The sequence below is a fragment of the Condylura cristata genome, unplaced genomic scaffold (genome assembly GCF_000260355.1).
Source record: "Condylura cristata isolate star-nosed mole 26May11 unplaced genomic scaffold, ConCri1.0 scaffold00018, whole genome shotgun sequence".
NCBI classification, from domain to species: Eukaryota; Metazoa; Chordata; class Mammalia; order Eulipotyphla; family Talpidae; genus Condylura; species Condylura cristata.
In genome coordinates, this window is record NW_004567119.1 from 41,714,574 (window position 1) to 41,727,222 (window position 12,649).

Genomic DNA, 12,649 nt, shown 5'->3' on the forward strand with positions numbered 1-12,649 from the left:
AAGAAGTATACTGCTGAGGGGAGCATCGGGCGGGTCAGGAGAGGTCTGCCACGCCATGTGGATCTCCTCCGGGGCAGGCGGGGATTGAACTCATGAGGAAGTGGCTTAATCTTCTTAGTGCAGTGCTATAACCCGCTGCGCTACCAGGGAGGGCCAATGCTCTTATTTTTAAACAGCTTTTCTCTCCACTGCTCAGAAGACCTGATATGAATGTCAGGATCAAGATTTCTGGTCATTCCCCTTTTGCTCTCTGGCCTCTACCTGTGCCCAGAACAGATAGCAATGCTGACAAAAATAATTTAGCCCTTACTATGGACAGGCCCAACTCTGTTCTAAGCACTTACAATTTGTTGTGACTCAACTTCCCATAACAACTTCATGAAGAAGAAATTATTATTATCCTTGTTTATAGACAAGGAGATGGAAGCTCACAAAATGGTACAAAGAAGTCGCCTTTGTAAACCTCTTACAAGTTTCCAGATTCCTGTCATGTGTATCTTCATAGATGGCCCACATTTTCATGTCCTACTCCCTGGAAAGTAAATTGGGCAAGTTATTTTTTGTGTGTAGTGGCTGAACACTTATGTTTGACTCAGATTAATACATAACATAAATTATTTAAAACACAATACCAATAAATGGACTCCAGTTTAAGGGCTTGCTCTGTCATCAGAAGAGAAGTAATGCTTACAGATGCAGTCTGGTCAACGCGAATCTAAAGATTAGTATAAAACACAGTGAAACACTGAAGAGCTTACTTGCGGGCAGCAAGTGATATTTAAATTGTCACTTGTGTGTCATCAGGCAGATGAGAAAGGAAAGGGCTCCGGGTGGAGAGACAATGACGAGCACAGAGGGCTTTCCGGGAGAGGGCCCAGCTCTGGGAATGGCCTGCTTTCTAGGCCAGCCCTGGCTTACTTCCTCCCCAGTTACTTCCCCACCACTGTCAAGTCCAGCTAATCGCTCCTTCCACTACCACCCCCGAGTCTGTGGGTCCAGCAAATAAGTGTTTCTTTCCATCCCACCCTCTCAGAGTGTGAGCCCATCGAGGCCATTGCCAAGTTTGACTACGTGGGCCGAACAGCCCGAGAGCTGTCCTTCAAGAAGGGGGCATCCCTGCTGCTGTACCAGCGGGCCTCGGATGACTGGTGGGAAGGCCGGCACAACGGCATCGATGGCCTCATCCCCCATCAGTACATCGTGGTCCAAGACACGTACGTTGGGCCCTCTGCACCTTTTGGGGTCCCTGGCTATGATGAGGGATTTGAGACTTGATTTCTGGAGCGTTAAGACAATGAGGGAGACCAGCCCCCAAGGGGTACCCACATAATCCTTGTGACAGTTCCTTGAAGGGCCCACAGCCCCAGTGGAACTTTGTTTCTTAATGTCTCACTCTGTTTCACTTCAGGTCACTGCCTCCCCACCCCCCCACCCCGACCCATCACCTTGGGTCTTGCCAGCAAGCCAGCCCTCAGCCATACTTACACCTGATGAGTGCTAACCAGAGAGTGTTGTTGGGGCTCATATATTTCCTTTCTGGAAAGATCAGATGGGGAAACATTTTTGGTTTCTTTTTTTTTTTCTTTAAGCATTGTGCTCACCCCATTCTGTTGGGCCAAGGATGGCTCTTTTCCATCTGCAAATAAAATGATGAGTTACTTTTCTAGGAGAAATCTAGTTTACATAACCTTGTGCCAGTGACCCAGTTCATTTAACCCAGATAAGGTCAACTGGGAAAAGATGGGGGACAGAGGGGAGAGGAAGTCTGGGACCAGAGTGAGCAGCGAGGTCCCATCCTGGAGACATCGCCTGGGGCTCTTGGTTGGCCCCCAAACCTAGAGGTTACCTACCTGGGCAGGAAGGCATCACCCCTCAGGCCCCCCTGCCTGCCTGCCCTCCCCCACCTCTGCCCCAACTCCCTTCCCTCAGTATAATGCTGTCAGTGCTTTTAGTCCTTCCCTTAATATTATTTTTTAAAGGTTGATTTCCTGAGTGAGTCTGCACCCTCCCAGCCTCTCCCTGGCTCGTTCTGCGGGGAAATCCTCCCTCTGTTGATAACATCGCCAACCTGGTGGCATCTGTGCGTGGACAGAACTCTCCCAAATTTAGCATTATGACTTCACTACAATGGAGAGAAGATGAATTGTGGGGGAGAAGGGGCTTTCTTTGTCATCAGTAGTCAGAGGGGCCAGGAGAGCAGTGGCGAGACCTGGGACCAGCTGGACGCTCTAAGCGGGAACGACAGAGCTGCTGTCCGGCCTCCGCCCGGCCTCCTGGAGCTGCTGCAAGCGCCTGGCTTACCCGCAAGCTCGGGACCTCAGCAGATAAACCACCCTGGACGCACAGCCTCCTTCCCAGGAGGTGGCCCCACCACAGTGGCCCCAGGAGAGCAGCGTGGGGGAGAAGGCAGCTTCCTCGCATCCAAGTGTCCCCTAGCTCAGCTTTCTGGAGGAGCTGAGGATCCCACAGAAGCCAGTGGGAGTATTTATTTTTATTTAAAGCACCCTCCAGAGGCCATAGGCACCCTCGCCTCTGCCCCCAGTGCCAGCCCTGCCAGGAGTCGCTGCCACAGAGCCACTGTGGGTCGCGTGTGTGTCGGGGGGCCATCTTGCCGATTTAACGCTGCTTTTTGTGTTGTTGTTTCCCTTCCTGCCTGCCTGCCTGCTCCTTCTCCCCCAGCGAGGACGGTGTCGTGGAGAGGTCCAGCCCCAAGTCTGAGATTGAGGTCATTTCTGAGCCACCTGAAGAAAAGGTGACAGCCAGAGCGGGGGCCAGCTGTCCCAGTGGGGGTCATGTAGCTGATATTTATCTTGCAAACATCAACAAGTAAGCTCTGCTTTTCATTTTCTGCTCCCCTGAATGACTTGCAACACCCAGCCTCACCCCCTGGCCTAACCCCCTCCTTTCCTGTGTTGCGCGTAGTGCTCCGGCTCCCCGGCCTCACAGTTCGCATGTACTCATTGCTGCTTCAAGGCAGACAGGGCTGAGGCAGCAGGGCCAGGCCTCAGCCAGTGGCTGCCTGCCGGGAGGGCACTGAGGCCTGTCCCGCAGCGTCTGTCAGCTCAGACCTTCCCGGCCGCCGGCTGCCAAAACCTTGGCCACTTTATGTGACCAGGTTCCGCACTGTTTCTCAGATGTGCCTTCGCTCTCAGACAATGGTCTCTGATGGCCTCCTTGGCCCTTGTCTGTCTGAAGATCTGAGGTCTCTCGCGGCTTTACCTGGGCTCCTCTCTGCCCAGGTGGCTCTTTGACATCATGTGTCTGTTTCTGCCCTGTCCCGCATTCACACCTGAGGAGGAAAGGAGCACGGTGCCCCCAGGAAAGCTGTGTCCTGAGCTCTTTGTTCATTGCTTAGCTCCCCACCCCCTTCCCTTCTGTCCTTTCACATCGGCAGAAACGACGTCCGTTTCCTTAGTGCTTCAGCCCTCTGTCCCCCACTGCCCTGTCAGCCCGTGTAGCCCCCTCCTGTCCAGCAGGCTCTCACTGCGCCCCAGCTTTCACTGTGGCTGTTAGCAACGTCCAGGGTTTTACCTCCACCCACACCCGATCTGGCTGTCTGGAGGGATTCCACGCCGTGTGCTGCCGCCTCCCTAGAGACATTCAGGTTATTGGAGAAGTAATCTCATCTCAAGGGGCCAGACACCCAGTCCCAAAGCCTACAGACCTCTTTCCGCCAGACCCTGAAACCTGGCGCAGTGCCAGGGGATGACGAGCCCCAGGGCGCTCCTGATGCATTCGGACTGGACATGATACACAGTTTCTATTCCCCTCTGACTCTGGAGGAATGAAATGATTTGCACATTGAAAACCTGTTAACCGTAGCCTCTGGACACTGAAACTGGAAGGAGAATAAAAGATGCTTGTTGTTTTTAAACTGCACCAGGTCGCCCAGATCTCTTGGCTTTTTTCCAATCAGACGGCAGCAGGGGAGCGGTCGGGGCACGTGGCTCTTTTCCATCTCTTCCACCCTCCAGTTAGTCAAGTAGCTTGTTCAGCTAATTTAGTCAGTGTAGTTATAATTTAAGGCAAACCAGTAAAAAAAAAAAAAAACGAGGATTTTATGTATTTCCCTCCAGCGTATTGTCCCGCTGGGAGGGCAAGCTAGTGAAAATAACTGAGCTAATCATTTTTTTTTCCTTATTTACAAGTCTGTGTTGATTATACACCTATATCATAAGGTCTTACACCTATAATTAACCCAGAAACCAAGTGGGATTGGTGGAGAGACTGTTCAGTGAATTAGTTAGCTACATATTCTTAAACCGTCATCTATTTGATGCCATTTGTACAAAGGAATTGTAGAGAACATCTGTTTTGCAAAGTCATGGCAGGTCCTGGAACCCCCTGCCAGGCAGTGTCAAAACAGGGGTCTGAGAGGACATTAGCCGGGCAGTGGAGAGGGCAGCCCGCTCGCCCTGCCCTGCTGAGGACACAACTGCCTTCCGGCCTGGCTTCCTGCCCACCCCAGCCTCCCAAGCACCTTCCCCCTCCTGAGTACCCCATTCTCTCCCACCTGAGCCTTCGCAACTACTGTCCTCCACGTGGCCAGCTTCTCTCCCTCCAAGACATAACCTGAAGGTCTGCTCTTGAGGAAGCGTTTCTGAGAGGCTGAGCTCCACACACTGGTTCTCTATTCCCAGAGCAATTTGAAAAGCTCTGGGACTCAGTCTTGCTCAGATCCCCCAACCAGTCTGAACTCTTCCATACCAGAAGCCCTGACTTCCTCTCTCCACATCCCCAGGCCTGGCCTGGGGCCTGGCGCCCCAGACACACTACGAAACTGCCTCTGCAGTAATTTTGGAAAAAGGAAATTAGCCAAGAGTCACTAGGATTCAGCTGTTCAGTTTAACTTCCACACAACCGAGCATGTACTGTTGTGCAAAGCACGATGCTGGCTATTCAGACAAACGGGGTGGCCCTGGTCTCAGCGCAACCCGAGGCAGGTGCCAGAGAGACAGGGCAGCACCGTAGATGCTCTGGAGGAACAGAAGGGGGCGGGGGGGTCGCCTCTGCCTGCCTTTGGGGTTGGGGTGCCAGAGGAGACTTTGCAGAGGGAGAGTCATTTCGGCAGAGCTTCCTAAAATTCTGACATCCTTTGTCCGCTGGACAATGGCTGATGCCTCAGACTGAAACTGCTGGGGCGGTGGGACGGACAGCTTCGTGGGGTGGCTGCAATGCCCCTGCCCCAGGGGCAGCTGAGGAAGCCTCACCACTGAGCAGGAGGAGGCCGGGCTTAGAGCCGCCCCTGCTGCATGGGCTGGCCCCTCCTCAGAGGCCTGCCCTCCTTCCCTTCTTTGAACCTAAACTCCCATAAGCAGAGTGAAGATCAGAGCTGCCCAGCCCCCACCCCAAACCAGAAGGCCACAGCTTCCTAGTAAGGTTCCAAGAGAAAATGAAATGATTCCACAGCAGGTGACACCCCTGTCAGCAGGACACTGCCTGAGTATTTCGTGAACCGTGGAGGCGTGAGAGGTTCTGATTCAGCCCCCCAGTGCCCTGTATTTCCACCCTAAGAAAATGCACACACCTGACCCTCCCTCCACAGCAGTGCAGCCTCTAGAAAAATCCTCTGTACGTGTCGCAGAGTCAGCAGTGACAGTCTCTCACCAGTGCCCTAAGCGCCCCGTCTTATATTTGGATTCAGAAATGCTTACATCCAGAAAAGTCGACTCTCGGCTTACCCACGCACCCTGTCTCCTTGGTGGTGGCGAGAATTCCTCTTCTCCCAGGGCCTTAGGTTTCTGATCACCGCAAGTCGCGAGGGGCCTTCTCGTGCATCTGTCTCCCATTCGAAACTTTCACATAACCTCCACTTTCCCCTGACAGCACCTCACATCCTGCGCACTCAGCGCCCACGACCGCCAAGTGAGTATGCATCTCCTGTGCTGGGGGGAGGCAGGGAGCAGGCGCTTGGCGGATACAAAGAGGGCTCCGTGGCCCTCTCCGCCGTGTCCCTGGGCATCTGTCCTGCTTCCTCAGAGCCAGACGCCCTGATCACACTGCCCTTTCTGTTTGTGATTGAAGGCAAAGGAAACGGCCGGAATCTGGGAGCATCCGGAAAACATTTCGGAGCGACGGCCACGGGCTGAGCAGTCCCTTGACTGACTCTGCCTCCCCGGGGGTGGGGGCTGGCTGCCGTCCATCCTCACAGCCCATCCTGAGCCAGAGCCTCCCCAAGGAGGGGCCAGATAAGTGTTCCATCAGCGGGCACGGGAGCCTCAACTCCATCAGCCGCCACTCGTCCCTGAAGAACCGGCTGGAGAGTCCCCAGATCCGGAAGGCAGTGACGGCGGGAAGGTCAAAGAGCTTCAATAATCATCGGCCCATGGACCCTGAGGTCATTGCACAGGTAACCGGGGGCTCTGCCCAGACATTGCAGGGGTCTGCACTGTCACTCCGCCTGGAACACCCAGGCCAGTCACAACGTGACCCAAAGCAGAGGTGCTTTGTCTGTTGCACACTGAGTCCAGGAGCTGTCATACACCTGGACCGGCGAGGACAGCTTTCCAAAGAACTTAGTGACCTCCTCAGGGTGCCCTGGCTTCTCCCCAAAAGGTGCTTAAAGACAAAATCAAAGACTTAGGCTTCTTGGTCTACTGTAGGCTGCTTGCAGGGCTAGTGTTCTTTCTAAAGCTGTCAGTTATAGGTTGAGTTTCCCAATAGATTCCAAGTGGGTTTCAGGGCTTCAGACCCTAGTCCAAGACCTTTGAGGCTCCCCAAGTGATGCCCTGACCTTGCAGGGATCTGCACTGTCATTCCACCTGGGACGGCCCAAGCCAGTCACACAGCAGAGGTCATTCTGCTCACATTTTGATATCACTCTGACCGTCCGCTCACCCCATTTCCTGAGGCTAATTTCTGTCCCTAGTGGCAGGTTGGTGATCACAGATAGTCTGCTCCTGGTTTTGAAGGCCCCAAAAACCTGCCTCGAGAGTGTCAAATACCAGGAGGGTGTCTAGCCCCATCTCCAGTTGCAGGGGAGACAAGCTACCACTTACAGGGCCTGCCTGCATGAATGTGTTACACTGATGAGTCTCTGTTTTCCATGAAATATCAGAGATCCAACCCTACCTCTAAAAATCCGGCTGCCGGGGCCACTCCAAGCAGTCCACTCAGACGCCTCTCCCAAGTCTATCATTTTCATTAGACCAGGTAGGAACTGAGGGCTCGCTGTGAGCCTTTTATCTCTCAGCCTGGTTGAGATTCTCCTTACCCCACCTTCCAGGGGGTGCAGAGGCGGGGTAAGGTCTGTTGGCTTAAATGTGGTACTCTGCTTAGGGGCGGCGGCACTGGCAAGCCCGGCGTGAGGCTGTGGGCCTGAGCTGTCTTGGCTTCGCTAGCCTCCTGTTTCTGTGCCTGTTCTTCAGCTCTTGGCTGCAATCTGCCTTGCGCCCTGGGGATCCTCCCAGCTCCCTCTCTGACCAGGTGTTAATAGAAATGTCAGGATAGCTGCACAGCTAGCACAGGCACTAGTTCCAGGGAGGGACAAGAGACAGACCTGCCTGAGCACCTTTGAGGTGTGAGGACATCGTGGGGATGAGTGTGCTTAAAATACTGTCAGCAGGAAGCATGATCACCCTGTAGGACAAAGAATCAGCCCAGAAACAAGCCCAGTACTGAAGGAGGAGCCCTGTTGGGGTGTAGGGGTGCCAGGCTCCTATGGGATATGGGGAAAGAGGGAGGGAGCTGGGAGGTTTCCCTGGGAGGTAGCTGGTTGGCTGCATAGAACGGTTCTTGGGTTCTGCCTTGAGGCCCCCCGACCCCCCCCCCCCCAAGCTGGTCTGTCCCTTCCTGGGTCTTGAGTGTGTTCCTCTGTCACTTGCTGGTGACTCACCTGTGTGGGCTCTGGCTCCCCCTGCTGGTGACTCTCCTGCCCCTTCATGGTGATGGGTAGTTGAAAGGGGCCTCATGAATTTGTGCCCTCCCATGGGATGGGGCAGGGAGGGGGGGCCCTGTCCTGATGGATCTTCAGGGCCAGGGCTCCTGAACCCTTCCTCAGCCCTTGAAGCATAAGAGAACAAAGGTCATACTTTAAATCTAGCCACTTTTTCAATTTTACATCTATTTTACATCATTCTTCACTTTTGTCCGATGTATGCTTTCTCTTCTCAGGTGTAGTCCCCATAAAACTCCCACAACCAATTCACCCCTGTCCCATCACCAGAGTCCTGATGCTCTTCCCACCCGTTTTGATCCCTCTCCCTCTCCATGCTGCAGAATGTCTCTGATTTAGAGTTGCCTGTTGATTTTGCCAATCTAGCAACTTTTTAAAAAGGAGTTTATTATGTACAATTTCAAGCATATAGAAAAGTGGAAGGAATTGGATAATGGACCCTACTCCTGGCCACTCAGTGTCTGCCCTCCCCCCGGGATCATACATCCCTTCATCCAGAAACGCTTCTGTCTCTCTGAATCTCAGCATCCTTAAGTGTCATCTCAACCTCTAAAGGAAAAGCTCGTGATAATGAGAATCTCTGTCTGCTTCTCCCCTCCCCCACCCCACTCCCAGAGTTCATATGTTCAAGGGTTTTGATCAAGTCCAGCCATCGCCTTACAGTCTGTGTCCTAATTTGGCTGGTGTTCTTGAAATAGGGTCCTCACGATTTCACCCCACATTTGCCTCTCCCCGTCCTTTTTCCTGTTTTGCAGGATATTGAGGCAACTATGAACTCTGCCCTGAATGAGCTGCGGGAACTGGAGCGGCAGAGCAGCGTCAAACACACCCCTGATGTGGTACTGGACACCTTGGAGCCCCTCAAAACCTCCCCAGTGGTGGCCCCCACATCAGAGCCCTCCAGCCCCCTGCACACCCAGCTCCTCAAGGACCCCGAGCCCGCCTTCCAGCGCAGCGCCAGCACCGCAGGGGACATCGCCTGCGCCTTCCGGCCTGTCAAGTCTGTCAAAATGGCTGCCCCAGTCAAGCCCCCTGCCACGCGCCCCAAGCCCACTGTCTTCCCCAAAACAAATGCCACTAGTCCTGGTGTCAACTCATCAGCTTCCCCGCAGTCCACAGACAAGTCTTGTACTGTCTGAGGAATGTAATTTAATTGTTCTAGAAGGGGACTAGAGCGACTGTTATTAAAATCTTCCTATTTAACTTGCTTGGGGACTTAAATTAAAAAATTAGATTCTCATTTGTACATGCCGGAATTAGCCTCCCCATCACTCAAAACCATGAGAATGAAGCCCTCATTACCTCCCTGCCCCTCCCGCTGCCCCTGTCTCCCTGTCGCCCCCCTTGAAGTGCTCAGCCAGCGGTGCAAGCTTTCTCGTAGGTTAGCCAGCGATGTCTTCAGCCTCGGGCACTGTGGAGCCTGGCGCGGCAGGGCCTGGGGACGCGGGCGCCTGACCAGGTGACTGCTGACACCGGCGCCCAGTGGCACTTGTTTTGGGTACTGATTATAGCGAGTCATATATAGCCCGTTCTTTGTGTGTGCTCCCCCCTACCCCGCCCCCTCACACACACACACTCCCTCTCTCTCCCCTTCTCTCCCTCACCTAGACTCTAGTCCCCTTCCCCAAGCCCTCTCCTGGTCTGACAGCCTGTCCGCTACCGTGCAGTTCACACAGCGGCCACCAGGGGTCTCTTTCCGTTCCGCATCTTGTTCTGTCTGGCCAGAGAACTTCTCCATCACATGAGATTGAGCAGGAGGGAGCCGTTCCTGCCATTTGTGGGGGGGGTTGGGGCTCACTCAGTCTTCTTTCGTTGGTGTGAATAGTGTTTGCTTTTGCTCTGCTCCATCCTCTAGAACTATAATCCCAATCTTACTACGGGACTTCTGAGGTTTTTCTGAATGTATAGCCATTTCTTGGATTCCTAGCTTTGTCTCTGATGGACCGTTTTCCATACAAGACATTTTCCTGTACAAAGACAGTTTTATAAGTGGTTCCTTTTAGGGTAAGAAGCGTTTGAGAGAGTTTTACTATGTTTATGGCAGGTTTGGAAAAGGTAAGAAATGAGTCCTTCCTCCCACTTCTGGGGACACTTAAGACATAATGTTCACCGACCTATTAAAAAATAAAATTCACCTTGCCAAATTGTTCCCAGATGAACAAAACTTCTCACCCTGGTATTGTTACTCCACGAGGGCTCTCTTCAGAGAGCAACGAGGGCTTCGAAAGCCCTAGGGACAGTGAAGAGAGACTCTGTCCCTTAAAGCCACTTTTCTCCAAAAAAGGACAACTAAGGGAGCTTTGGCCACATGGCTGCCAAAGTCTTCCCAAGGACAGAATTTGAAGAAAATAAAAAATAAGATGCCGAATGGCCCTCCTTTGGCCTTTTTCCCTGGCTCCCCTCCGTCAGGGAAAATGCCACACACGTCTTTAATCCAGTCCCCAAACCCAGTGCCTGTGGGCCGGCTCCCCGCACCTGCTCTCCCCGAAGGACCAGGACTGGGGCGCCCTCCCCAGGCTCGTGGGTACCAGACAACTGCTTGAGTTAAAGCAAAAACCCATTCCTCTTCTGTTTTCTGGTTTTCAAACTGCACTTTTAACCATCATATTTTCTGTAGTTCAGGAGAGATGCCAAGTTGCTGTAGAGATAGGAAAATTTGAATTTCCTTTTGTTAAGCCTAGAAGATCCTCTTGGGACCAACATTTTCAAGTTGGTAGCTGACTCTGGAGAGTGGCGAGGTATTCCTCACTCTGTATGAGGGAGCGTTGTAGGAAATGGCTCGTTGGGGGAATAACCTACAACACCAGGAAAACCAGTCCAAGAGAGAGAAGCGAAGAGCTCCCCTGAGAAAGCAGGTTGGCCCCTGTGACGCGCCACTGTCTGCGGCCTCTTGGCCTCTGTCGCTCTGCGTAGCAGCCTGTCCTGGTCTTTCCGCTGGACTTACACAGGCCTGTGCCAGCCGTGGGGCTTTCGTCCCCAAGGCCTGTTCCTTGCCGAAAATGAAACCCCGTCCTTTACTTTACATTCCTCTGCTCCACTCCTCCAAACGGGTGCCCCCGCCCACCTTCCCCTCTGCAGCACACTCCTAAGAGAGCGAAAGCCACGCTCTCTGAGCGACCACACGTTAGGCCTGTTCTGTTGCTCCTGCCTTACTCTCAGCCCTGCTCACGACTGTGTCCACCTCCCCTGGGCCAGGGTCCGCCTGCTGATTCACATCATAAACTGAGCAAGGTGTGAGTGGGCGCCCTTCCCCAGCTCCGGGGGGCCAAGTTGTCTTCCCTTCTCTGGTGCTCCTGCGCCTATGGGTTGGTCCTTTCGAGGGGACTAGGAACCCCTAAAAGGAGAGTCGTTCTCAGCAGCACTGTTGCCGTCAACTGGAATCCGGGTTGCGTGATGCAATTTCTACAAGAAAAGCCAAAAGGAGCTGCCCGGGCTGGGCTGACCAGGAGACCGGGCTGACCAGGAGACTGGTCTTCCTCAGACTCACTTGCCTAAACCAGCACAATGCTTCCCAAAGCCCACTGAGCACCCCAAGGAGCAGGTTCATCGCTTGCTGTGGACTCTGAAGGGGCAGTCTTTGGGGAGCAAAGGTGGGCGGGAGCCACCAGCATCCCAATTTGGAAAACAGGAGTTTGCAGCTGACAGCCTGTAAACTGGAAACACTGGTCTCAGCCAACCTCCTCAGGGCACCCCAGTTTCTCCCCAAGGAGAGGAGGAGCGATAATGCCAGCAGCAAGATGAACAGACCACTGGAAGGCTGGGTGTGTGTCCTTCACCTTCAGAAGAGAAGTTAGATCTTCCAGGGAATTGCAATATTGTGGCGTCTGACTTGTATGTCACATTTGTGTAAAATGGTATATTCTTTAAAATAGTGTTGATAACTGGAATATTGTATGTATGCTTGGAGATGCTTTGTGTGAACTTAAGACTGTCACAACACATGTTGGATTGGGGAAAATCCAAAGCACAACTTCAAAATAAAATACGTTTTTAGGTTTCGATGCCGCAGTTCGTCTACCTTCTCTGCTCCCCGAACGCTCCAAGCTGGGAGTCCACTGCCCAGGAGGGGGTTGGCTCCATCTGCTCTGAAGGATCCTGCCGAGCAACAGGAGGAGTGGAGTGGCCTCGAGCCAGCCGCCTTCTCCCTCCCGGCGGCCACAGCACAGGTGCATTCAGAGTGTGCATTTTTCCCCGGCCTTTGCATCTAGCCCACATGAGGAAACTCAAGAGGTTCTGTCGGAAGTCTCCGGGTTCCCCATTGGGCAGTGTGTTGCCATGAGAACCGCTTCCTTCAGAGAACCCACCTTCTCTAGCTCTGCTCACTTCCTCCTCTGGAACAAGCGGGGCCTGCGCAGTGGCTCCAAAGCATGGCAGTCTCAGCCATGGGCTTGCTTTCACCATCAAAGTGCTGAATCTCTGCCCAGGGTAACCCCTAACCTACATGCTTAGTGGGGGGTATAGCCGGTGTACAGGAAATGCTTTTTCTCCTTTAGTTTTGGGGTGAAGTTATTCAGAGTTACTCAGCTCTCTCTTAAAATGTACCCTACATCCCCTGGGGCCACACTTTTAAGTGGGCCTGTGCTTGGTCTGAATGAAGCCACTGGGCTGGATCACACGTGTTGTGTACTTGCCCAGGAATAGTGCCCACAGGGACTGCATCTCACCCCGGGCCAGGCCCCGTGTCCTCTTTAATGTCTCCCTCTGTTCTCTGTGTATCCTTTAGTCAACTCTTTTGCCCCCAACCTGTCCTCCTCG

General features: G+C 53.3%; 1 protein-coding gene across 3 annotated transcripts in view; it reads left to right on the plus strand.

Moving 5' to 3' along the window:
* SRGAP2 (SLIT-ROBO Rho GTPase activating protein 2) overlaps nucleotides 1–11,895 on the plus strand; it is a 229,223-nt gene extending 217,328 nt beyond the window's left edge. Inside the window, exons 20-24 of one of the 3 annotated variants that reach the window (XM_012726849.1) lie at nucleotides 1,034–1,214; nucleotides 2,680–2,826; nucleotides 6,025–6,349; nucleotides 7,058–7,152; nucleotides 8,650–8,735. In XM_012726849.1, the coding sequence (XP_012582303.1) occupies nucleotides 1,034–1,214; nucleotides 2,680–2,826; nucleotides 6,025–6,349; nucleotides 7,058–7,147 (743 nt within the window). In that variant the 3' untranslated portion in view covers nucleotides 7,148–7,152; nucleotides 8,650–8,735. Of the gene's footprint in view, nucleotides 1–1,033; nucleotides 1,215–1,979; nucleotides 2,827–6,024; nucleotides 6,350–7,057; nucleotides 7,153–8,649 lie in introns of those variants that run through there. The other 2 variants (XM_004685564.2, XM_012726850.1) reach the window with 2 other exon arrangements.
* Nucleotides 11,896–12,649: the final 754 nt, after the last annotated feature.